Below are 25,778 nucleotides of genomic sequence, written 5' to 3'. Positions count from 1 at the left end.
TATATCATTATCAATGACTAATTACAAATTTGACAATCAAAATATGTAATATGACATTCTTTAATTGTATTAAAATTAAAATTAAAATATTAAAATTGAAATTGAAATATAACTATATATTATATTATCTATTTTAATAACAAAATGTGTCATATGATACTCTTATTAAACTTGAAAGAAAATATTTTTCTCCAAAATTAATAAATTTTCTAAATTTTCTAATCTACTTTTCTCCTTTTTTTTATTTCTCTCTACCCTTTATCACTCTATATATAATTTATTATATATGTATATATTATTGTCTAATTTAATAACCAAATGTATCATATGACATTCTCTCATTAAAATTAAAAGAAAATATTTTTTTCTAAAATTAATAAACTCCCTTTTTAAATTCTTTCATCTGTTAATCTCTCTCTCTTTCTATTTTTTTCTATCCTTTTTATCCTATATATAATTTATAATGTATATTTTTATTATAATAAAAATATTTTTTTTTTTTAAATTAACAAACTCTCTTTTTCTGTCTTCAACTTCTCACCCTTTAAGATGGTAAGTATATATAGAGTAGCTATTTGGTGAAATAAATAAAAAAGGATAGCAACTACTCACCCTTAGACAATTCAGGATGTGAAGATAAGAGGGAATAAAACAAGAACAAAGGAAATATAGGCCTCCATAACTCATGCAATTTATCTGTAATATCAATCCTTTATATAGCTTAATAAGTAGTATTGAACCCATGAATCTATGATTGATAGTAACAAACATAATATTAATCGCTATGTACAAGGTATCATATAAAATTCACTTAATTAGCTTGCCCAATATAAAAAGTCAAGAGTCGAGTCCAGTATATAGATTAATATTATTATTTATTTATCGAGTGACTAATTTTTATTTTTGTTAAAACGTTTGAACATTTGAATCTAAATCTATGATGCACCGACGGATATAGGACACGTGGATACGCAAATTTTAAAATCTTACAATGATACGAAAATACATATACATATAATATATAAAGTATCTTTTAGATAAGTCGTAATGATATTTTGATATTTTATTAATATTAAAATATAAATTAATTTTTTTAATTATTTTTAATATCTTATTTTAATTATATCAAGTATTTAAAGTATTTTTTATTTTAATAAATAATAATATATACTATATTTAAATTTATTTTAAAAATATATGTTAAGAATAAGACCGGACACGCTAACACGTGATGGTATTTAAGTGTGTCCAGGCGTGTCTGGAGAAGAACTTTTTATTTTGTATTGAGACACAGTTAGACACAGCAGACACGCGTGTCGGACGAGTGTCGGTGAGTGTCGTATCCAAAATGTGTCCGACACGATAACTCAGCAAAGTGTCAGTGCTTCGTAGATCTAAATACTTGTTTTCTTTGAAGAAACAAATTATAAAAAAAATGCAGTATTCAATTAAATGGTTTAACATACTTGTTTTCTTTGGATTAAACTTATTACTTTATGTAATTTGTCTATTGTTGTTGGCCAGAATACTTTTACCACAGATATAAATTAAATTCATTTTTTACAACAAATAATAACATTTTATCAAAGAAATATAAATTTATATTCATGTCACTTGTTATTTTTTTAATTTAGATATGGAAGGAAAAATCGTATAGGATGTAATTATGAAGTATATAAGTGCCTTACGCTGTTACGCAAATGTAGTGTTAGAAGCTAAGATTGGACCCTCTAATTTTAAAATTTTGGACAACTTCTATATATTTCAATTTTTTTTTAATTTTTTTAAACACAAATTAAAGAGTTCAATTTATGTACTCTAAATTTTTAAACAAAAATCGGAGGGTCCAATTTATATACATCTCACCATTTTAAAAAACACAAAAAATTATAATGTTAATATATATCACTCATCTCACTTTTATATCTAAATTTTTTAACCATCACTTATGTTGATTTTACAGGATTAGGATTAAGAATCATGTTAATATTATAAATTAAAAAAATTAAAAAATTTAAATTTTAAATTTTTAATATATTTATTAAAGAAAAAACTTTACCACTGATATAAATTGAATTCATTTTTTACAACAAATAACTTTTTATCCTTAAGCATACAAATGTGTCTTTTTATCTTATTTTGTTTAGTATAAAAATGCCAACTGCAAGATAAATTTTAATTAAATACAGAAATAAAAAAAATTAAGAATGAATAAACAGTAACGCTCGTCTATGATTGAAAATCGCATGTTGTACTTGCAGTATTGCACCTTACAGTATAACTGTTAAATTACTTGCTCCCCAAGCAGAAGCAGAACTAATTAAATTTAATTAAAACAACAAATAAAAAAAAAAAGGGATAAGATTATAATCAGAATGAGTAAACACTAAACAGTAACCCAAGGCGGTTGAATATGATTCTCCGTAATAACTGCAAAATTAAGTTGGTAGGGCAGTATCGTCACATTTGTTCTTAAAATTGCTTGCTCCCCAAGCTGAAGCACAACTATATATACTATCCTTTATTTCATTCCCATTTCCCACACCAATATCCATCTTTTTCTTTTCTCTTCTATCAAATCCATTTTCGCATTTCTTGCTTATCAGCATGGCCACTCTCCTGGGCCCACCTGAACTCTCAAAACCACAACCAACCCCCGTCGCCGTGGCCGCCGCCACCACCACCACCACCACCACCACCGCAGTCTCAGAACCATTCATTGACCTAATGGTCTCGAAATTTAACAATCCCAAACCCCCAATGGGCTTGACAGAGAACCAGTCCGCTACATTCTTGTCAACCGGCAACCCATGCCTTGACTTCTTCTTCCACGTCGTTCCCGACACTCCCTCCGACTCCCTCCGAGAGAGACTCGACGTGGCATGGGCCCACAACCCCCTCACCACACTCAAACTCGTCTGTAACCTCCGAGGCGTACGCGGAACCGGCAAGTCCGATCGCGAAGGCTTCTACACTGCTGCCATGTGGCTCTTCTCTAACCACCCCAAGACACTCGCAGCCAACCTCCCTTCCTTCGCCGAATTCGGTTACTTCAAGGACCTTCCGGAAGTTCTATACAGGATTCTAGAAGGTTCCGATGTGCGAAAGAATCAGAAGGAGCAGTGGCTCAGCGTAAAAGGCTCCAGAAAGAGGAACAGGTTCAAGAAGATGAGGGGAACAAACGCGTTCTACCTGGGGAGGGGAAGAGGAAGGGGAGCGTTCCAGCGGAGGAGGGGAAGGGGAACCAGAAGCAATTTGAGGAATGCCAGAAACAACGGGAGCATGAAGAAGCCCTTTGAGAATTTGACGAACGAGATGACGAAGAAGGAGAAGGAAACCGCACGTTCTCTCAGGGAACAAAAGAAGGTTTCCATGGCCAAGAAGCTCCTTAACCGTTACAACGACGATGCAAATTTTCAGCTCCTCCACGATAGCATCTCCGATCATTTTGCCAACTGTTTGAAGAACGATCTGGAGTTGTTAAATTCCGACAAATCAACGGCTATTAGTCTTGCTGCGAAGTGGTGTCCCTCTCTTGACTCTTCCTTTGACCGATCCACGCTTCTATGTGAATCCATTGCGAGGAGGATGTTCCCTCGCACCGAGTATGAAGGAATCGAGGAGGCGCATTATGCTTACAGAATCCGTGATCGGTTACGAAAGGAGGTTCTTGTCCCTCTTCGGAAGATTCTAGAACTTCCAGAGGTTTACATGAGTGAGAAACGCTGGGATTCGATCCCATACAACAGAGTGGCCTCTGTGGCTATGAAGCTCTATAAGGAGAAGTTCTTGAAGCATGATAAAGAGAGGTTCATGAAGTACCTTGTGGACGTGAAGTCAGGGAAGACTACCATTGCCGCTGGAGCATTGCTTCCTCATGAGATCATACAGTCTTTGCAATATCGATGTCCATATCGATATGAAGTTTCAGATGAAGATGAAGATGCATATGCAGATGAATATGAAGCTGGTGATGAGGTGGCAGAGCTTCAGTGGAGCAGAATGGTGAGTGACATGCTTAAGAAGGGTAAACTGAAGAACTGTTTGGCTGTGTGTGATGTTTCTGGAAGCATGCATGGGACTCCCATGGATGTTTGTGTTGCATTGGGGTTGTTGGTGTCTGAATTGAACGAGGAACCATGGAAGGGGAAGGTTATCACATTCAGTGCAGATCCTGAGCTTCATTTGATTGAAGGCAATAGTCTTTATTCCAAGACCAGCTTTATTAGGGAGATGAAGTGGGGGATGAACACGGATTTCCAAAGAGTATTTGATCGAATTTTGGAGGTGGCTGTGGATGGAAAATTGAAAGAAGATCAGATGATTAAGAGGGTGTTTGTGTTCAGTGACATGGAGTTCGATCAAGCATCCGCGACGCCTTGGGAGACCGATTACCAAGCAATTACAAGGAAGTATAGTGAGAAAGGTTATGGCTCTGCTGTTCCTCAGATTGTGTTCTGGAATCTGAGGGACTCGACGGCCACTCCGGTGACGGCCACCCAGCAAGGAGTGGCCCTCGTGAGTGGATTCTCTAAGAATCTTATGAAGTTGTTCATGGACAATGACGGTGAACTCACCCCCGAAAGTTCAATGGAAGCTGCAATTTCCGGCCCCAAATATCAGAAATTAGTCGTGCTAGATTAACCATTTTTTTTATTACCTTCGAGTTTTCTTAATCTGTGTAAATAAGCAGTTATTCAGTAATAAATATTTGGATTAATTATGCCTATCAATCACTATTTTGATTTCCTCTACACTCTTCTGTTTTTCTAACCTGCTGAAGAAAACAATAAATATTTGTTCTTGGCATTTTAATTTTTAATTATGCCTATCAAGAGGCTTTACCTATGCATACTGTTTTGATAGAACTCCTCGATGAAGATTCAACAAATCCAGCAAAGGAACTTGGCCTTTTGGTTAGTGAACTGAAACTTATAAAATTGAATTTATTAATGATTATAGTAGTTTTCTGATGAGCAAATTGTTGGTAGGAGGAAAACCCGGAGACAAGTATGTTCTTGATCCAGTTACCAGCAGCTTTGCCAGCGATTAAAGGATCAGCTTCTTCTGGAGGCCAAGCTGACAGTGAGAGCTCTTCTAAACCTCAAGGATCCATGAAAAAAGTGAAGCCCTGTAAGTTGAATGAACTACCACCTGGCTTCATGGGCAAAATGCTTGTATACAAGAGTGGTGCTATCAAGCTGAACCTTGGCGATACTCTTTATGATGTAAGTATTGCATTCCCTATATAAATTGCACGATATAATATTGGTGTTAGTTTTTCAATTCTTTTTCTTAATTTTCAAGTATTGAATGTACTTTGATAAGGCGTCGGAAAAACTAATTTGTAAAGAAAACAAAGTCGAAGCATGGTCGAATTCCAAAGTCATGTGATATAGATGCTCAGTGACACAATGTTACTGAATTGATTCCAAAATGGTTGCAGGTTTCCCCCGGTTCAAATTGTACATTTGCTCAAGATGTTGCTGTTATGAATACTGCTGAAAAACATTGTTGCGCAATTGGGGAGATCAGAAGGCGTGTCATTGTGACTCCAGATATAGATGACATGGTAGAAAATCTCACATTCATTCGACTATCCGAAAGTGATCTTCAATTCATCTGACGTCTCCCCCTTTGTATTTGCGCAGATTAGTGTGACTCTTTGGGTGAAGCCTCCTATTGGTAAGATGAATTGGTGTTTAGCTTTCTTTCTATCTTTCCTTTTCTTTTCTGTTTTCGACACAATACAGAATGTAGATGTTGTCTATTTATAGTTTTGTTAATAGTTTAAGCGAGTGGTGAAGCATTTATTAGTTGAACAGACTATGGCTTTGTTAATTGTTAATTGTTTTGCAAAATGCTTGTATACAAGAGGATGATGAAGTTGGTATTTAAGAAGTTGATTAAACTGTGATTAATTTAAGTGACAGAGGATTGTTTACAGTTGGTGTAAAAGAAAAATTCAATTGTAGAAGATAAATTTTACAAATGAAATGGTGATGAGAAAATAAAAGAAAATCCATTCCAGTATTGTTGCATTTGACAAGTTTTTGCTAGATTGTATTCATATTTATTATGAACTAAATTTTGTAAATTGGTAATGTTAGGAAGTTAAAAAAATAGTCCAAACTTTCTTATTTAGTATTTATTAATTCTAGCAACAATTAATAAAGGTTAAATAAGACAAGTTTTGACTATTTTTTTTTTGTTACTAAGGGTTGGTAAACACTAAGGACCTGGGTCAATTCATGAAGTCAAGTCACTCTATTTAGTTTATTACAAAGGAATAAAGGATGCTACCTCTTCAATAATTAAAGGAGCTTTTTGCTTTTGATCTTACTTTTATGAACCAAAAGAGCGTAGTGATTGATTCGTTTACTTCCAAGTTTCCAGGGTCTACCTTCCCCCCAATTTGCATGGCTTTGGTTTAATCACTAAGCAAATTCATCCACACTATCTTTCACTTTCTGGTGACCAAAATTATTGAGGAATAATCACACTTTGAGCCTGCAACATCTTAATTACCGTGAGTTTAAATTCCACATATCTCTTTCTTACTAAGCTCTATATTCTTCATGTCTAATATTTGTTTATCTTTTTTGTTGAAGCAATGATTATGCTGTGAACTCTACTGTCTTAGCATTTTATTATTATTATTTTTTTAATTCCACATAGCTACCATCTCAATAGTAATGGAAAAGTAAGATCTATAGTGATGAAGTTGGTATTTAAGAATTTGATTAAGATGGACTTTGATAAATTTTAAAGATGAGGAAATCGTTGGTGGAAATAGCTTTCATAATACTATATAAACAATAAATATTTTCTTGTGAGATTTTTTCCACTTTTTGCCTTCTGGTTTTCATAACAGAATCTTCTTTGCTTTGATGCTATTGACCTGTGGTTTTCTTGGCAGGTTACCTTTGTTTAAATGGCTGAAATTTTCATCTCCATAGCTGCCAAGATCTCAGAATATGCGGTGGATTTAGCGATACGTCAAGGACAGTATCTGTTTCGTGCTGGAAGATTCATTAAGAATCTTGAAAAAGAAAAGCAGAAGCTGATTTCAACTCTAGGTAGTGTGCAGAAGAGGGTTGAAGCAACTGATAAAACAGAACAATGATACTAGTGCTTCTTTGGAGAAGGATATGGCTTTCAAGGAATGATCTCATTTTTTAAAACAAATGGTGCTCTTTTTCACCATATCTTCTTAGTATTTTAATTTTCCTTCTCCTCAGCTTGTTTAGTAGATGATTTCACAGAATAACAGGCAGCCTCGATATTCATCATGTCTAACATTTTTTTATTTATTTTTGTGTTGAAGCAATGATTATGCTGTGAAGTCTACTGTAATTTTTTTTTTTTTTTAATTTTGTATCTTTCTCATAGTTACCATCTCAATATTAGTGAAATTGGAAAAGATGTACGGTGATGAAGTTGGTATTTAATAATTTGATATTTTAATTCACTTGATGAATAAATTCTATTGTATCTTTTCTGTTTTGAAAATTCAAGAGTTTTTTATTTTGGTTAATTTTCAGTTTTATATTTTCTTGCGTAATTTTTGAAAAGTTTGTTTCATTTTTACCAGGTTGAGATAGAGTGCAGAACTCTTGAGGAAGTTAAACAAGTATTCCATTATTTTTTCAAACGAACACCTCTTTGACCCAGATAATGTTAAAGAAGTTAAAGAAGTATTACATATGGTTTTACTTCTACCAAATGGGGATGTGGATATATCAATGCTGAAAGAAGTGCAGATACTCAATGGAAAATTTGAGATTGAGGTATTCACGACTAAATTTGTTTTTGGTTCAATTGTGCCATCCTTTTTGAATTATTGTGCAACTAATGGTTTGGAATATTTGCTACTGATTTGATATCTATATGTCAATACTACTATTTCTTATTTTGATTTTGAGGTGGTTTATGATCTTAATGATGAATGCAAGAGGGCTTTGCTGGAAAAAGTGTTCTTTGATGAAAAATAGATAACCATCATACACTATTACTAAGTTATATATTGAAAAGAAAAAGATTTCCAAAGCATAGTATGCGTATCACATTATTCTCTTATAGTAATGTATGCTTCTTCAATTATAACTTATGCTTTATGATGATTATTTATTATATGTTAGGATATGATTAGTGAGTATCCATCCATCCATACAAACTAGAATTCATGTAGTTTCATCGCCGATGTGGAATTTTCAGGCGTTTTAGGGTTTTCTTCAAAAATGAAATTTGTCGAATCCTGGGTTTCTCCAGGGGATCGCGTGTTGATGCCGATTTCAAAGGCTTGATTCTGGTATCAGTGACCTGCGATTGGTTAGTCGGAAGTCATTCAAAACATTTGGGATCAGCTAATCTTTTGCATTATCATGACATCATTGGTAAGTGGTCTGGTGTGGATGAGGTGTTGTGATGATCTTCTCTCAATACTTTGTGTTAATTTCAAGTTAGTTTCTTTTAATTTTTTTTATCTTTAAATTGCCGCAAGTTTGGGGGTTCTGGATCTTTTTTTAGTCATGCGTGTATTAATAGGTAGTTTCAACTATTTAACTATTTCATTGCAAAATCCATTTTATTGTTTCATCAATGGTGGTTTATATATTGAATTCCATTTATGCAGAATTTTGCTCATTCATATGTTCTGGAATGCATTTGTTCAAAATGACTTCTTTAATATTTCTCTACATAATTAGCAACATCATCAATTCTTCACCGAGGTGGATTCTTCTCCCACTTTGAAGTTTTCTTCAAAAAGGAAAAATGAATTGATTGTGCTTAGGTGGGGAAAGTAATTCTCTTATTATTACTCACATGGAAAATCAAATTTTGGTGGTTTGGTGGGAGAAGTGACATCATCTGCTATAACAAATAGTACTATCTTCTATTATTCTGTCAGAAGAATTATTTGGTCAATAAGAGTAGGTATTGTAACTTGTGGCTTACTCTCATTCCCACTCTCCTTTGTCATTTTTCCTTTCTTATTATTACTCCATGATATAAAAGAATGTGAGAAGAAGATTTGTGTGATAGGCGAGTGAAGTGAAGATAAACGGAAAAGGTAGATAGAGATCTGGTGTGCCGGGGTACAGCATCAGCAGAGCACTTCTAACAGCATGACTTTTTTTTTGCTGCTCCCTTCGGGTAGATTTTTTAAGCATTTTTCTATGTTCGAGGTTATTGTCGAAATCTTTGTCTTGGATCTTAACTGTTTAGATTTGCTTTTATTAGTTTTGCTATCCATGGTGGGACAATTCTTAATTGCTTAAATTAAGGAATGCTGGTTTGTTTTTCATAATGGTTATGCTGCACTAGCTCATTATTGTTGGACTTGCTGTTTTGTTGTTTTGCTTTATGAATGACAATATGTTTTGGAGTCATGCACTCATGCTTAGGTGGTAGATATCGATGGATCTATTAAGGATGGACATACCAATTTGACTATATGTCTACTTAAAAGATAATCTTTCTTTGCTATTTATATACAGGGAATCATTCAATAATATCAAGATTTGAAGGATTGGATCCTATCATGAGGCTCAAGCTTGATTTGGTTGAGGTGATTATTTTTAGTTTATTATTTTTTTAGACTATTTTTTCATGTAATTGATATTTTGATATACTTACATATAGAGGTGTGGAGTTGAAGTAGGTTAGTAGGTCACATAAATTTATTGAAGTTGTCTACTAAAGAATTTATTTGCTATATTAGGATATTTCCAGTGATTCTATCATAATCCAAAGTTTGGCAAAGAGTGTGATCATTTTTGCCCCAAGAGCATATCCTTGATGGTAGAAAACTCCACTGTTGGTGAACTAAAAACTACTAGAAAAGTCTTGCGATCCTAAAGAAATAAAAGTAAACAATTTTCTCATTGCCCCAGCTGAGAAAAAATGCTTTAGGCATGCAATTCCAGAAAGATTTATCAAATTTAGATTCAATAAAATAGGAACATTAGAAGTGCCACTACCTTGTTCATTCAGAGTTAGTTAATTAACTATTAACTATAACCATGTCCCCCATCTACCTTCCAAGCTAACACCTAATTTAATTTCTAAATGTACTTAGAACAAACATAATGATTAATCCATTGTTGTGTCCCATTATTACTGATGAATTGTGAATAAAAGATTTGATTACTGTTAATGCACAAATTAAACTTGCTTCCTTGAAAGATTTTTAATTTGTCTTTGTTTTGAAGCAATGAAATCCTCATAGCAGAGAGGATTCAAGGCCTTATGCTGCAGTAGTTGTAGGAGGCTTAGTATGTCTTCCATAGAGGAAGCAGAGAGTTCATCAACCTCTGATTGGTTGCCTTCAGTGTCAAGCGTTGCACAAGCCATGGTGCAAGAGAGACTTGAACAATTGATTAAGGAGAGAAAGTTGGAAGAGAGATGTAGGAGGCAACACCAAATCTAATTGTACATAGGTCTGTAACCGTGGTGACAGAAAAATGGCATCATGAGTAAAAGCTCTAATATGAAGCAGCAGTCCACCAATATGACCCTAACATGTTCTTCTTCACTGAGCTTGATGTTATCTGAGTAACAAGAATGAACCTTTGGCTCCAGCTCTCGCACGCAACTCACAAAACTTTCCAAGTTATTTATCTCCGATCTTTCAATGAATTGTCTGCAATATAATTTTTTCTGATCCTCCATGTTTAGCAATTTTTCATTTCCATGGTGCAAAGGACCAATGGAAACAACCTTTGGAGTGTATGCATCTTCATTAAACTTGCGGATCTCATGGGGCACCCTATAGATGCAGCATTCCTCCTTAAAGCGAGGTTGTCCCTCCTCCAACATGGCTTTAATCTTCATTACTTCATTAGTATTATTCCAACTTGCCATCTATATGAATAGTTTGCCCTTTTAGTTAGCCACTTGATCAAATTAGTGTGTATATAATAAAGATTAAAATAGTTGAACCTTTTGTCAGAAATCAAAAGTTCTGGAAGAATCACAAGAGTTTGAATAGCATGGGTGGAATAGGAAACATGCACAACCTTATAAAACATACAAGTTGTGTTATGTTCCAAATTTCAAGAGCAAAATTATTCAACATGAGATAGATATATAGCTGAGATTGGGAAATGATCTTAGCTTGCAAAGTGAAGACAAGTATATCACTTTTTTTTTCTTGGATGCTCTAAGGCAAGTATCACTGAGATTATAAAATAAGAAACATATTTATACAAGGCTCAGCTTCAAGAGATACTATGATGCAGAGTGATCGACCCATTAGTTAATACAAATTTATTACTTCTAGCCCTTTTTTTAGTATTCAAATACACAATAGATATTCACGTGCAATAACCAATTAGAGTTAGTTATATTCCAGCCAGCAAGTTAGTTAGAATAAAACCTGATTTGGTAGTTTTTGTTAGATCATTCAACTAAGACCAACTATACAAAGCTGATAACCAAGACTTTTAGTTTAGTTTAAGCTTTACATTCCTCTGTTCATTACTTGTAACACAAGAATAGTGCACATTCTTTATCTACAATTGAAATTGAAAAGCTTCTCTTGTTTCCCTTAAGATAGAACATGATGTTTAATTTGAATACTAATTTCAGAATGAACGTGTAAATAATGTAAAGAAAGTAACAATAAGAAAAATATCACAATCAAAGTTGATACACAATTACATAGAAGGGATACGCCATATGCAGTGGTCTTATAATTACATAATAAAGTGGCCACATGTTGATAACAAACATTTCAATTCTTTCAAAATACAAAGATGTCAAAACTACCACACTATATTGAGAATTGAATATATGATCATCCAATATAAACATTAATCTAGTACTAGTGTACTTCTTGAAGAACAGAAAATACTGTCTGAACAACAGTGAGAATAAGCAGAAAACAATATAGTCTGTGAGGTAGGGTTCTTCGATACAGTGACATCGTTCGAAAGTTAACAAATTTCTTAAAACAGCTTCAGTCCAGTCATCCACTCTAATAAATGGAATTCTCAAACTATGGCCTAAAGTTTCCAAGTCTAGTAAGCATTGACTCTTTTTGTTTACCTCAAACTTCACTCCACCTTCATTCAACTTAGTTGCACTATAAATTTGCAGTAACCTTTCTCCTCTTGAGCATCCAGAGGTTGATGGTTGGAAAAATCGAGAGGATTTTAACAGAAGCTGTGAAATGAGCTATTCTACCAACACTAAATAAAGTTATCTAATCATCATAACCTGGAGGAATGATACTATCAAGAACCATTGAACGAGTGAGCATTAATAATGAAGGATGGCTTGGATTGCCACTATTTAAGTAAAGCTTATCAAGAACAAAGAAAGGGACTTGATTCCCTAACCCTGTACTCTCTTGCCCTGCACCCTCAGCAACTACTGTTCTTTAAGTCTTTTCTCAATGAACTCCAAGATAAAAGTGATTCTGGAATTCTCTGCTTGCAAGGGTTGCATACATGGCTATAAATCCATTCAAATACAGAATGAAATCAAGGCTGAATAGGGTGACTCACTTAACAACTGCATAAGAAGGATTAACAGTCTTAACTCAATTATGACAAAAATAAGCAGAAAGGCACCAATTTAATGAATAAGAGTGGCATGGAGAGAGGGAGTAACATAGTTTTTTCTGCTCTATAATTTCCTGCATTTCCAGTATAATTCTATAACTGGGAAAGGGGTGATTTCACACAAATTAATTCCTACCCCAGCTCTTCTAGTTCTATTGTTTACTTTCTATCTCTTTTGGCCTTTACAATCATTACATGTAATGGCAATATTATGAATCCATGTAGGCAACTAGATTGATGGATTGGCCAAAGGAAGCATGTTTTTAGAGCACCAACTCCAAACATTAGAAAGGCACACCATTTCTAATAGGCATTTCAAGTATTTGGATTCAGAATCTCAATTCCAATTAGAGTTAAATTCTAAACACCAAATAGGGTTTGAGCCAAAATAAATTAAGACATTAGAAATCTGTTGAGTTCTGGCTCTATACTTTTGTTTATCTAGGGAGTTGTGTTTTGCTCTACATTAATGGTGGCCTTTTATAAGTAGTTAGAGTTATTCATTTTTTATGTAATGCAGATTTTGATGAAGATGATATTTCAGGCTTCATTGCTGATTATGCTGTGTGAGGAACTTCTCATGAATGCTTCTGGTAATGTCCTTCATGCTGTGTGATGTCAGGAGGCTCGTCAGCATATCTATATTTTGCTTCCAAAAGCAAAGCAAAAGAAAGAATTATCTATAAAGCATAGTTTTCCAATCTTTCGACATGTCTGAAACGGAAGTCGACCATGACATTAATAGTTCAGATTTAGAGTTTAAGGTATTTATTTTTTGGTTTCTTCTTCATTTTTACCTTTAATAGCAAGTTAATTTTCATGGAGCGCTGCACTCCTTAATTTCTCGGGAGAGCATGAGCATTCATCCCTAAAATTATGATGCCCTTCTATTTGTCATAGGAATTATAAAACATTAATAATATTTTATACCTAACATACCTTATTTTAATTAATTAATTCCAATTTTACCTTCTGTATAAATTAAATTAGAATTTCATTCTTGTTTCAATTTCTGTCTCTCAATTTATACCAAACAGAATACTGAAATTTATTTTAATCTCTGTCTCTGTCTCTCCACCAAACGCTACCTAAGTGATTTTGTTTGAAAGGCAAAATTAATGCCTCAAACAGTATTATTATTTTCCTTCTTTGATTTCTATAGAGGTTTGGGGTTGTTTCAAGTGTTATGTTATGGTGATGCCAAAACATAACACATTTAACTTCCAAGATGGAAGCAAAAGGCCAAAATCAATGGTCTCGGCATCTGACTGCTTTAGTTGGCAGCTTTTTTTTTTTCACTATTTTGAATCACACCTAATTGTCATGCCTTGGATCATGAACCAGTATAGCCATTTTGCATGATGCAAGCATTATGTGATGTATATAAAATTGGTGGAAAATTAAAAAGTTTCTATTATTCTGTTTCTCTTAATTAGGGATGAGACTTGCAAACTTTTAAGATTTGTTTCGTTGCCTGTGCATAATTTTGTGTTTCATTTATTTAGATTTTTGTAGACAAAATATTTAATCTAAATTAAAGATACTTAGGAATTATAGATTTAACTTATAAATTTTATGTAAAAATATTTTAAATTTTTAGATCATGCTGGGTGTTCAGTTAATACTTATTTGTCAATGTTTAAATAACATCCTCTATTGGTAATATCCACTTAATAATATTAACTTCTAGTTTAGTTGTATGAATGTTAGATCATGTATCTTTTAACTTGTAAGCTTTTTTTTGTTTTTTTGGTGACTAACTTGTAAGCTTTAAACATAAAAAAAATCAACTCTAATTTTTTTTAAATGTAGATATTAACTATATCAGTAATTTTGCCATTAATTGCCGACGAAGTTTAGAGATTCAGAGTTGTATATTTAAGAAATTTTAAGATAATTTGTACATATTCAAAGTTCAAGATTCTTATGTCTTAATTGTTGTTTAGTTAATTACTTAATTTCTCAAGAGAAAATTGGTTCAAGAGATCAACGGAGGAATCTTCATTTACTTGATGCTGAACAAGCTGAAGAGGTAAAGTGAGTTACGTGGTTTGAGAAAAATATAATTAATTTCTATTTTAAAATTATTGGTACTTTTCGAGATATGCTAGCCTATGTTAGTTTTTTTTTTTTTTTTTCTTGTTACTTTTCGTAGTTTGCATGCTTTCAAGTTGATTCAGGACTTTCTATGACTTAGTCTATGGACATTCTTTATCTTACAATTGAAATTGAAAAGCATTACTCGCGCTATTCAAGATAAAACACGATGATTGAATGAATTAATACTTAATTTGGTCTCTGAATTTGCACATAAATTTTAATTTAGTTTTTGAAGTTTTGAATTTTCAACTGAAAACCCTTTAAAAATCAGTCAATCCTAGCAGTTCACCGGCTAATTGCCGATTTGACCGATTCGCTTTTTGTCAAACAGTTTATGAAGCTCACCAGACCGACCTGGTGACAGTTCCTAATTAATCTGGTTAAACCTGTCGGTTCAAATTCAATTTTTAGAGCTATGCTTGGGTGCATTGGGGATTTAGGGTTTCCTTTTTTTAATTTTTGTTAGGAATGTAAAACGTCGTCATTTGAAGGGGGTTCACCAAACCGAAAATTCTTTTAAAAATCAGTCTATTTTAGCAGTTTACCGATTAATTGTTGATTTGACTAGTTCTTTGACCAGTTTTATACCAGACAATTTATGAAACTAACGAATCAGCTAATGGTTGGTTTTCGATTAATCCGATTAAATTATCCGGTCCGGTTCCATTTACGCCTTCAGGTTTCAAAGAGATTTAGATTCAAAGGGCCCACATGTTCCTTTGCTCAACCAAAAAAACTTCCACAGAGCTCAATAATTGGCTTCTCACTGCTTATAATCTTATTCATCTTCAGATCCACGCAGTGTCACACACTTCGTGCTTGTTTGAGTGCCATTATTTTGATAAAAATTGAAAAAAGATTTTTTTTATCTTTTAACGTGTTTGGTAAATTTCTAATAGTAAAAATAAAAATATTAAAAAAAAAACATCTTCTTTGAGAAGTTACAATTTACATCATTCTTTTAAAAATATTTTTTTCTTAAAAAAATATGTTTTTCAGGTAATAAATAAATAAATAAATACTTTTATATTGATATACTCAAACATAATTGATACGTAAAATGATCTTTTTGCATGAGATATCTAAATATAAAATTATTTTTACTTTTGTATAAGATCTTTTAAAAACAGATAACTCGAACAAAAAAAAGATCTTTTCTTATAAGGTCACCCAAACAAAAGAAAATATGGAGAGGAGTTAACTTGATTGCTTCCCATTTTGCATCAACTAATGACATCGTAGCTACTCATGTTCTTCCTATTTTAATTAAAAGTAAAGTATTATTTTTGTCCTCAACGTTTGGGGTAAGTCCCAAAGTTGTCCCTAACGTTTCAATCGTTCTATTTAAGTCCTTAACGTTTCAAAATTGACTCAATATTGTCCTGCCGTTAGGGATCCGTTAACAGAATTGACGGCGGGACAAAATTGAGACGATTTTGAAACATTAGGGACTTAAATAGGACGAAAACGTTGGGGACAAAAACGATACATAAAAATAAATTTTAATTTAATTTTATCTTTCAATAATATCAATTTTTTACTATACATAGTATTCAATTATTTTTTAATTACATCTAAGTAAATTACACTTAATTACATTACTTTCATTTTAAATAAATTTTTTTATAATTTTAAAGAATTTTGATACATTAGAGAGACAAAAGGTATAATTTATATTTTATTGTGTATATATTATTTTTTTCTTTTCTGCAAGTTTTGTTTTACTCAAATTTTTGTTCCATTGTTAACAACAAATAAATCAACAATTTTCGAGTTTTGTTTCACAATCTCAATTTAAGGAGCGGAAACGACTTCTTTTGTGGGTGTCTCAAGGTCTCAATTGTAGTTTCGAAAGTAAAACTAAAAATGAAAAGAACACATACAAGGTGCCGGAGGCAAAGTAAAATGCAGAAATTAAAACAAACAGGAAATTAAAAAGAAGATGAAGGAAGAAACATGAACGTAAAAGAGAAGAAGACGTAAAAGTAAAGGAATTTTATTAATAAAAACTGGAAAAAAGCAAAGTACAAGTGTTTGAGTTCAGTTCTATAAACAAATTATATAGTCATTCTATAAACATTTTATGATAACTAAAAATTTTTAAGAGTAAAATTATAAAAAATTAATTTATTTAGAATGAAAGTAATATGATTAAGTGTAATTTATTTAGATGTGATTAAAAAATAATTGAATACTATGTATAGTAAAAAATTGATATTATTGAAGGATAAAATTAAAATTTATTTCTATGTATCGTTTTTGTCCCCAACGTTTTTGTCCTATTTAAGTACCTAATGTTTCAAAATCGTCTCAATTTTGTCTCGTCGTCAATTCTGTTAACAGATCCCTAGCGGCAGGACAACATTGAGTCATTTTAAAACGTTAGGGACTTAAATAGAACGATTGAAATGTTAGGGACAACTTTGGGACTTACCCCAAACATTGGGAACAAAAACGGTACTTTACTCTTTAATTAATTTATCATATGCTCTTTGCTTATTATTACTTTTTTTTATTGAAGAAATTGTTTGAATTGATCAATTGAAATTATGGACTTTTATTGACATGCTTGACAAGTTGATACTGAGTGAGGAACAAGAGTAGTGAACTTGTTAAGATTTGGTTGAATTAGTCCTACATTGCTTAGGATAGCAAATGGAGTGGGTGGCATAGGCTATAAATATGAGGCTAAGTTCTCCATATTTTTTGCACCAGTCGAAAACACTTAAAGCTTGTATCTGACTTTTCTTTTTCTCTATATTCTTTGATTAGAGAGTGTTGTGAGGTGTAGTTAAATATTTGCTTTGAGAGTGTGAGTGTACTGGGGTGCCGGTGTTAGAGAGAAAGAAGTCTATGTGTTGTAACAATTTTTACATAGTGATATTCTCTGGTTGTCATTTGACAATGACCGTTGTTTTTTCTCCAGTAATTGGAGTTTTCACGTTAAATTATTGTGTTGTGATTGTGTCTATTTTATTTATCTGTGAAAGGTATTTTCTCAATGGGGAATGGTGAATTATTCCCAACATGTGGTATCAGAGCTTCGGTTCGATGAGATTTATTCTTAGTATGCTCTGTGGTTGCAGCCTAGTCTGACCTTCCAGATCTTTGGTTGTTGTTGTTGCTGGAAGGCAGTGTGACACTGTGAGAGTGCAGTTTGTTTGGAAAGGTTTTGGCTAAGGAAAGACTTGGTATTTAAGTGTGTCCATTGTGACCCACCTCTCTTTCCTGGGGACCCTTCCTAGTGCACGGTCTACAGTTGAGTTATACTATTCCAGTATACGGTTGCAACAATGTCAAGATATTCAAATGCTGTGAAGTTTGAAATAGAGAAATTTGATGGAAGAATCAATTTTGGCTTGTGGCAAATACAAGTCAAGGATGTGTTGATACAATCAGGTTTGCACAAGGCGTTGAAGGAGAAGATCTCTGGTATGAAGGATGAAGAATGGGAGGAACTAGATTTGAGAGCTACAAGTGCTATTCGCCTGTGTTTGGCTAAGAATGTTCTTGCAAATGTGCAAGGAATGAAAACAGCCAAGGAACTTTGGGATAAACTCGAAAGGTTGCATCAGGCAAAGGGCATTTCAAATCGGTTGTTATTGAAGGATCAATTCCATAATCTACGCATGGATCACAATGTGAAAATCTCCGACCATCTTAGTGCTATCAATGGTATTATCTCTGAATTAGAGGCAATTGAAGTGAAAATTGATGATGAAGATAAGGCACTGTGGCTCATATTGTCTCTTCCCTCTTCCTATGAGTATATCAAACCTGTTTTAATGTATGGGAAGGAAACTCTGAATTTTGAAGAAGTTGCCAGTAAGCTCATTGCTGAAGAAAGAAGAATGAAAAATGAGGGTAGCACTTCATCAGATTTGGCGCTTGTAGCTAGAAGTGACAATTATGGAAAAGGAAATCGTGGAAGGAGTGTAACATGCTGGAAATGTGGAAAGTCTGGACATGTAAAGAGAAATTGTCCAGGTAATACGGTTTCAGAAAAAAGCTCTCAATCTGATACTTGCAATTTGCTCTCTCTATGAGAGAAGATGATGTTCTCTAGAAGATAAGAAGTATCCTTATGGTATTGCCGCACTGCCATGGATAAGGATAAGTTGTGGCAATCGGGTCCACAATTGCACACGGGCATTGGTTGGCGTTGAGATGCAAGGTGTGTGGCGGAGTTATGTCGATGGCTGAAGAACTTCCAGGAAAAGCCAATTTGAAAGTTGCACCATGAATTTTCAGCAAGGTTTCGATCTGTACCAAGGCGAAATGCTTGGAGTGGTCTAATTCCAAGTGAGTATACTTTCATGGTGGAGTATGATAGTTCTCAGAACTATGATTGTCGGTATAGACAATAGCAGCAAAGAATTGTCGGTGTTGACTATGGAAGCTGAAGATGTGTGACTATTTCAATCAAGGTGCAGATTGTTAGGATTTGGTTGAATTAGTCCCACATTGCTTAGAATAGCAAATAGAGTGGGTGGCCTAGGCTATAAATATGAGGCTAAGTTCTCCATATTTTTTGCACCAGTCGGAAACACTTAAAGCTCGTATCTGACTTTTCTTTTTCTCTATACTCTTTGATTAGAGAGTGTTGTGAGGTGTAGTTAAATATTTGCTTTGAGAGTGTGGGTGTACTGGGGTGCTGGTGTTAGAGAGAAAGAAGTCTATGTGTTGTAACAATTTTCACATAGTGATATTCTCTGGTTGTCATTTGACAACGGCCGTGGTTTTTTCTCCAGTAATTGGAGTTTCCACGTAAAATTCTTGTGTTGTGATTGTGTCTATTTTATTTCTCTGTGAAAGGTATTTTCTCAAGAGAGAATGGTGAATTATTCCCAACAGAACTTGTGTTCCTCACTAGGTCATATGATAAGAATCTTAGGATCATGTTTTGTCATGAGAGAATCTAACTAACTGAATATAATTTGTGTATCCTATGTAAATTAAATTCTCTTTTGTTTCATTTTTGGATTCTCTCCAAAGGGAGAGAGGGAAAATTTATTCTTTAAATCAATTGGTGAGATTCACACATAGCATAATTGATATAAGGTTGGATAATATTTTCCCTTTTTGGGTTTAAGATTGGATGAATTGATGTAATTGTGCATCTAGCTTTTCATAAATTCTTGGTGACTCTGTAGTTTGACATCATTATCATTGCATATCTGCATTCATAGGTAGTAGTAAATGTTGAAATCCAAGATGTGAAAAGTTCCTAAGCTTAGCATAGAGTTCTAGCAACTTTCAACTTTATAAAACCAAAGAATTTTTTCTCCTCTTGTCTAAGACATATTTAAAAGGATTTAACATCAGATCTCTATGTGTTTCATAAAGGGCAAGGAATTAAATTAGTTCTATACTAAGATACTAATTCAGAATTTCCATGTGCTTCTGTTTTCTAGCATTTTTTGTATGATGACTAATATAATAATATTTACCCTTTTCATCATTAGTATGTGTATGTAACTTGTTTTGTTAATTCATTTTGATTCCCTTTTTCATCAGAACTGCAGTGGTAGTTTGAAGTTTGAACTCTGTGCTCCGGCGATGCGATAACAAGGTGTATTTCGCGCGCCAATCGTCTGAATTTCATGGTTATTTCATGAGGCAGATTTCAGCTGAAGAGGTAATAACAACAAATTTCCTATTGGCTGAAATACTCCTTCTATGTGATTCTTTTTCAGAAGAAGAAACTTAGTAGCATAATTAATATGAAAAATTTTGCAGGGTGCTCCAGCTCCTAAAACTTTTGGTTCTGCATCTGATCAGAGTCCTGCTAACACGAGAGCGCCATGTTTTGCTAGACCCGAAAGAGTGCCGTGTTTTGCTAGACCGGTGAGAACTGAATCGGATTACTCAAGTTCAGTGGTCCAACCATTGGCTCCAGTCCAGGGTGGTGAATTTAGTACACTTGAACTCCTTCATTTTCTAGGCCAAGGAAACCGCTACGACGAGTAGACCAACTACATTCTGAAATTAATGGTTAGTATGTTAGCGATTTGAACCCAAAAGTTATTAAAATGGAAGCATGTTACATTTATCAACTTTTTTCTTAGCAGGAACTGAGTGGTCTCCGAGGTCGCGGAATCAAAAGGAAAATATGTTATCACAGTTGAAGTTCCAGGAGTTAGGATCAATGACATAAGAGTGGAGGTTGATGATCAAAAGTAAGTAACCATTTCTGTTATAATCTTCTCAACTGAAAGAAAGGATAAAGCTTAATAAAATGTTGCATAATCTTTTTACTCAAGTCACTATTGAAGTCCCATGTGATCCAATTTATGCATACGAATCGAAAAGTAAGTCTTATCTGACTAGATGGAATCGGCTACATTAATCAAATCAAATTATGTTAATATATGTGTTTAAACCATTTCTTATGATATATGTTTCATAAAAATTGTGAAAGAAAGAATGGTAGGTAGAAAATCAAAATGTTAACAATAATTAACATTCTTGGTTATGAATTGTGTTAAGTTTGTGACCTACTATGTGAACTCTGTGGCAGGTTATCTGTCAAAGGTAGACACTCTACTAGCTACTTGACAATTGCAGGGTCTCCGAATGCCTCGTTTTCTTCGTATCACAAGCGCGAGATACTATATGGACCATGCGAGGTGGTCTGGCCACTCCCTTCCGGCGTGAACAAGGATCATATATCGGCTGAATTCCAGTGAGTGAAACCTCAAGTGTTATTTAACTTGTTATTTGTTGACTATTTAAGATTCATAACTCTTGAAACTAGCCACTGATGCATAGTTCATTACAGAGTTAATAGTATTCTAAAATCAAATGTTCAATTTCAGCTAGAAAACTAAGTACAATCATGATTCATAAAGACTCAATATCTCACAATCACATAAGTACATTTGAACTTACAAAAGAAGTGTTAGTGTTTGATTGAATCTATGTTAACATTCTTCATCAATAGTAGACACATGTGAATTGAAGCTGATATTTCTAATCTTGTTTTCTTTGTTTCTGAAATTTCAGGGATGGATTTCTTCAGATAATAATTCCTAAGATTTGAATGAGCAATAATGTTGATTGCAGCCAAAACATATTTTGGAGCATTTGTTTAGTTATGATCATATCATATCATAAATAGATCATAAGATAGGCTATGTTGTGCTTTGGAAATGCTTTTATTTCTTCTGTACCATTTATGTCTATCTATGTCTTATTTTATATATGCCACTAAACAAAAGAATTTGGCTGAACCTTAGTATATACATATTTATGGCTTAATTTTGATTGATCAAGATATTATTGCTGATCTTATTTTACATTGTATGTTGATTTATTTGAAGATTTATTACCGGATATGATGAATACATAAAAACCAAAGTTAAAATATCCATTATATTCAGTATCATTAAGCTGAATAGTTAACATTTCAAAATATATAGAGACAACTTTTATGCAGCAGCAACTGAATCATTCTCCTCCTTTCACCAGACTTTGGATTCACATCTTATATGATCTAATTTGCAAAATAACACAGGCAATCTTGTAAGTAAAAAGAATTAAGGAAATGATAATAAAACCAACGCTGGCTAAGGAAACTTTTATGGTAAATAGCTACTTGAAATATATGAATATTTGTAATTATTTTTCTTTCCCTTCAATATATTGTACCTTGGAATAACCTAAATAAATAACGGAAGAAATCATAGTCATGTACATAAAACATAAGCAAAAAGAAAAGATCACTCAGATTGAGAGCCAAACTCGATTTCACTTAGACCATGCTTGGGATTAGTCACCATATTTAAAGGGGTATTCAAGACCTCGTCCGGATTCAAGATATATTTTGCTGGATTTGGGTTTATATAAATTTATACAAATATACAATGCAAAAAAATCACATGTCATCATGTGTGAAATGACATTACTAAAAATAGGAGTGGCAATATCATTTTTCTAATTATAATATCCTATAATAATCACCATTGTCAACTTTCTATCAGAGAAGCATTCATCCATTGGCTGCTTTTATGTTAGCATTATCAACCCGAGTACTGATTGATTAATATTTTAATTTAATTTCTAATCCAAATAATAACAACAATAAATATAAACTCGTAATTTAGAATACAGAAACGATTGTTCATGAAATAATAAACACAATATGCTTAAAAATTAAAGGATTTCACTGCTATTAAAACTTCAAAACAGGTCACTAAGCGCAAATCAATAATAAAGTACTAGGCACTCTGCAGATCTTAATTGGAGTTTGGTTTTTTGTACTTGTCCCAGATGAGATTCCCAAAAACAAACTAGAAATTCGAAGGTTTTTCTTTTAAAAATCCTCTTAGATTTTCCTTCGCAACAACTTCTTCACCAAGCACATTTGCATTGATGGTTCTACTTGAACTTTGTGCAATGAATCCTAGGTCCAGTCTCCACCACAAACCATGGTGGAATTTCCACTATAATCCACTTATTACATTCACCAATACTATTGAATTACTCCCTAATTCAACTAGTATCTACCCCTAACCTTTCTTCACCAAAGCTTAGCTACTCCAAGTGCTTTCCCAACTTGGAAGGAGAATCCTAACAGATTCAAAACTCACCAAGTGCTAACCCAACTTGGCAAGGAGAACCAATCCTAGTTCAATAACCCAATTACATCAAAAATCAGTGGCTCTTATGCAACTCTCTTGCCTTTTCTCTCTTGGCTTTTCAACCTTACAAGTTCAGCCTTTTCTCAAAACAGAAAATGACATAAGACAACCATAACAAAGAAAATCAGAAATTAAGCTTGAGTAGAAGAAAAAGATTTCAGCTTCATGTTTGTGATGATGCTCTGTGTTCTCTCTTTTTCTTGCTTTGAAATTGATGGAGTGAAACTCCTTATATGTCTTCAACTTGCTTTCATTGTTGCTTCTTCCTTTTGCTTGTTCTTGCTGTCCGTTAGAGCTGTCACAGCTAGCAAGCAATCCTTCTTCATCATGCTCCACTACTCTTGCTGGATGAGGAGCCCGTCCACTACCTCTGTGGTCCTTTGTCTTGCTTTCTTCCTTGGCATGCACTCCTTTTTCATTTTCTCCATTTCCCTGCTCCTACTGCTATTTGCAAATTTGTGTTTTGCTCACCCACTAGCCGAACAATGCTCTGCTAATGTCCTTGGGATAGTGGAGATGTCCTTGTGTCCTTTTTGCTTTCACAGAGCCACACCTGTCCTTGTGTCCTCTTATTGCTTTTAACAAATACATAACCATGTAATTGCTGAATGGTGGTACATGGAGGAGCTTTGGCTCTTTTTTTTTTTTTTTTTGGCTCTTTAAGTTGCTGAAGCTTATGCTAGTCTTGGGCTTTGTTTATTTTCTTGAATAACCAAAGGAGTAGACCAGCTTCATTGTTTGGTAGTGAAAGGAGTTATAGGCCTGCCGCAATAAAACATACATTAAACAATATTGGACTTTCAATCCAAAGCAATGTTTGTCATCATTTATAAAACCCAAAATCAACAAAAATTACGAACTCAAATAGTTGGTCACTTCTTTTTGTTTATTTAGAAATTAAAACAACAAAAATCATGGCTACTCTAATGTCAAATAATACTATGTCCATGAGAGATTGATCACTTCAAAGCTATTACGGCATAATTGCACCAAGGTTTACGTTAATGTTAGTTAATGTTAGTCGCATTTGTAGAGTTGAGACGGAAAGACTTGGGCATTTATTGATACAACTTGGATAAATGTTTCCATGCATTTTATAATTAAAATGGGACCACTGACCTTTCACTCCATATCCAGTGTTTCTTTCTACAGTAAGCTCAATCTTGGTAGTATAATTTCAGGTGGATATAGATGATATTTTTATGTTGCAATTATAATAAATCAGATCAATGAATACTGGAGTGAACAAATGCATTCTTGTCTTTATGAATTCAATTCATCATGGAGAAGTAGCTTATCAATTAGCAAAACTAAACACACAAGTAGACATGAATCTAACCTTTTTCACATATCCTATAGGCCGATTTGATTTGCTAATGACCTCCATATGGATTCAATCCTGAAAAATAATAATTAAAGTAATAAAAAAAAAGATAAAGAAAAAAAAAGAAGAGAAGTACAAAATGAAAATTTAGATTACTAACTTTTCACGACGTGAACAGAGGTGGGTTGAATTCCAAAAATTTGACTCGTGGTCAATATGCTCTCATTTAAAACATCAACACGTTTTTCCATAAATAATTCATGAATTTTATCAGGACACATCACCTGCAAAAGAATAATAAAATTAATCAATATAAAAAAATTTAACCTATAGTATAGTAATATATTTACAAAATTTAACATATAATATAGTAATATATTTACAATTTTCATTACCAGGTGCTTCATTTTTTTATCTTGGTACTTTGCGTGCTTGATACAGTTTCTACAAAATTTGGAAATGACACTGTAGTTTTTAGCCCACGTCTTATGTTCTAATTTATAATTGTAGACCGTATCTAAAGTAGCATTGCCAAGAGTATGATGCCAACTCCGAAACCTAAACTCTGATCAATTTCTAGATCCGGTGATGGTCGATAAAAGGTCAATAGACAGCTAACAAAAACTTTATTCTTCAATTGACATTCCAAAATAAAACTGAATCGAGAGCCTACTTTATTTTAAGGTCGGTGTCACTAAATTGAAATTATTTTCAGTTAAAAAAGTTTCTCATCATGTTAACTAATTAAAAGAAATAAACAATAAAAAATACCTCGAATAGACTCTCAATTGATTCAAACATAAATCTTCAGTCTCCTTTATGTATAGAGTGTCATCTTTAAATGGGAATTTTAAAACCTTACTAATAATATTTAGAAAGTCGTGACATTGTTCTTTTTTTATTTATGTCTTGTTCTTTTTTTATCTCAATTAGAATCTCACGTTTCTGTTCATTACATATTTGAACCTTGATACCATTCTTTAAACTTAAATTTCGGTGGTATTCACCCTTTAAATGTAACATTTTTAGATCGATTGATATAAAATCTTCTCTTATGTCCTTTAAATCTAGCTGAGAACACAAGAGAGGTCTAAAAATGTTACATTTAAAGGGTGAATACCACCGAAATTTAAGTTAAAGAAT

General features: G+C 33.3%; 3 protein-coding genes and 1 long non-coding RNA gene across 6 annotated transcripts; 3 read left to right on the top strand and 1 right to left on the bottom strand.

The window, feature by feature from the left end:
* Nucleotides 1–2,536: 2,536 nt before the first annotated feature.
* Nucleotides 2,537–4,733, top strand: LOC112701979 (uncharacterized). The gene has a single exon (XM_025752807.3). The coding sequence runs from the start codon at nt 2,608–2,610 to the stop codon at nt 4,642–4,644; it is 2,037 nt and encodes a 678-aa protein (XP_025608592.1). The 5' UTR covers nt 2,537–2,607; the 3' UTR covers nt 4,645–4,733.
* LOC112701981 (DNA-directed RNA polymerase III subunit RPC4-like) lies at nt 4,638–11,213 on the top strand. Of its 3 annotated transcripts, XM_072198971.1 has the most exons (7): nt 4,997–5,228; nt 5,447–5,685; nt 6,920–7,190; nt 7,595–7,790; nt 8,218–8,396; nt 9,501–9,571; nt 10,215–11,213. In XM_072198971.1, the coding sequence occupies exons 1-2, from the start codon at nt 5,013–5,015 to the stop codon at nt 5,624–5,626; spliced, it is 396 nt and encodes a 131-aa protein (XP_072055072.1). In that variant the 5' UTR covers nt 4,997–5,012; the 3' UTR covers nt 5,627–5,685; nt 6,920–7,190; nt 7,595–7,790; nt 8,218–8,396; nt 9,501–9,571; nt 10,215–11,213. The 3 variants fall into 3 exon arrangements, 2 of the variants coding, with proteins under 2 accessions (XP_072055071.1, XP_072055072.1); XM_072198970.1 differs by lacking the exons at nt 7,595–7,790; nt 8,218–8,396; nt 9,501–9,571; nt 10,215–11,213 and adding exons at nt 4,638–4,916; nt 6,397–6,529 and having other exon boundaries at nt 4,992–5,228; nt 6,920–7,531; XR_011863588.1 differs by lacking the exons at nt 4,997–5,228; nt 5,447–5,685; nt 6,920–7,190; nt 7,595–7,790; nt 8,218–8,396 and adding an exon at nt 9,030–9,156.
* Nucleotides 11,214–18,103: 6,890 nt separating this feature from the next.
* On the top strand, nt 18,104–21,967 carry LOC112703916 (uncharacterized). Its single transcript, XM_025755533.1, is given in 9 exon segments — nt 18,104–18,656; nt 19,485–19,542; nt 20,208–20,307; nt 20,409–20,595; nt 20,598–20,663; nt 20,741–20,758; nt 20,761–20,848; nt 21,190–21,354; nt 21,675–21,967. Coding segments are annotated over 9 exon segments (1,272 nt in total). The 3' UTR covers nt 21,712–21,967.
* An 849-nt stretch (nt 21,968–22,816) lies between these two features.
* Nucleotides 22,817–25,667, bottom strand: LOC112701977 (uncharacterized). Its single transcript, XR_003811023.2, has 4 exons — nt 25,031–25,667; nt 24,796–24,919; nt 24,651–24,710; nt 22,817–24,073 (listed from the first exon to the last, which is right to left on the bottom strand). It is a non-coding gene; the product is annotated as an uncharacterized lncRNA (long non-coding RNA).
* Between the last annotated feature and the right edge of the window lie 111 nt (nt 25,668–25,778).

This window comes from Arachis hypogaea, chromosome 7 (assembly GCF_003086295.3).
Source record: "Arachis hypogaea cultivar Tifrunner chromosome 7, arahy.Tifrunner.gnm2.J5K5, whole genome shotgun sequence".
NCBI classification, from domain to species: domain Eukaryota; kingdom Viridiplantae; phylum Streptophyta; class Magnoliopsida; order Fabales; family Fabaceae; genus Arachis; species Arachis hypogaea.
Note: the sequence above shows the minus strand (reverse complement) of the source record. Positions and strands in the feature narration are given on the sequence as shown.

Coding starts and splice junctions, on each gene's coding strand:
- LOC112701979 (XM_025752807.3), top strand. CDS start 2,608: ATGGCCACTCTCCTGGGCCCACCTGAACTCTCAAAACCACAACCAACC.
- LOC112701981 (XM_072198970.1), top strand. CDS start 4,848: ATGCATACTGTTTTGATAGAACTCCTCGATGAAGATTCAACAAATCCA. Junction 4,917..4,991: donor CAAAGGAACTTGGCCTTTTG/GTTAGTGAACTG, acceptor AATTGTTGGTAG/GAGGAAAACCCGGAGACAAG. Junction 5,229..5,446: donor TTGGCGATACTCTTTATGAT/GTAAGTATTGCA, acceptor AAATGGTTGCAG/GTTTCCCCCGGTTCAAATTG.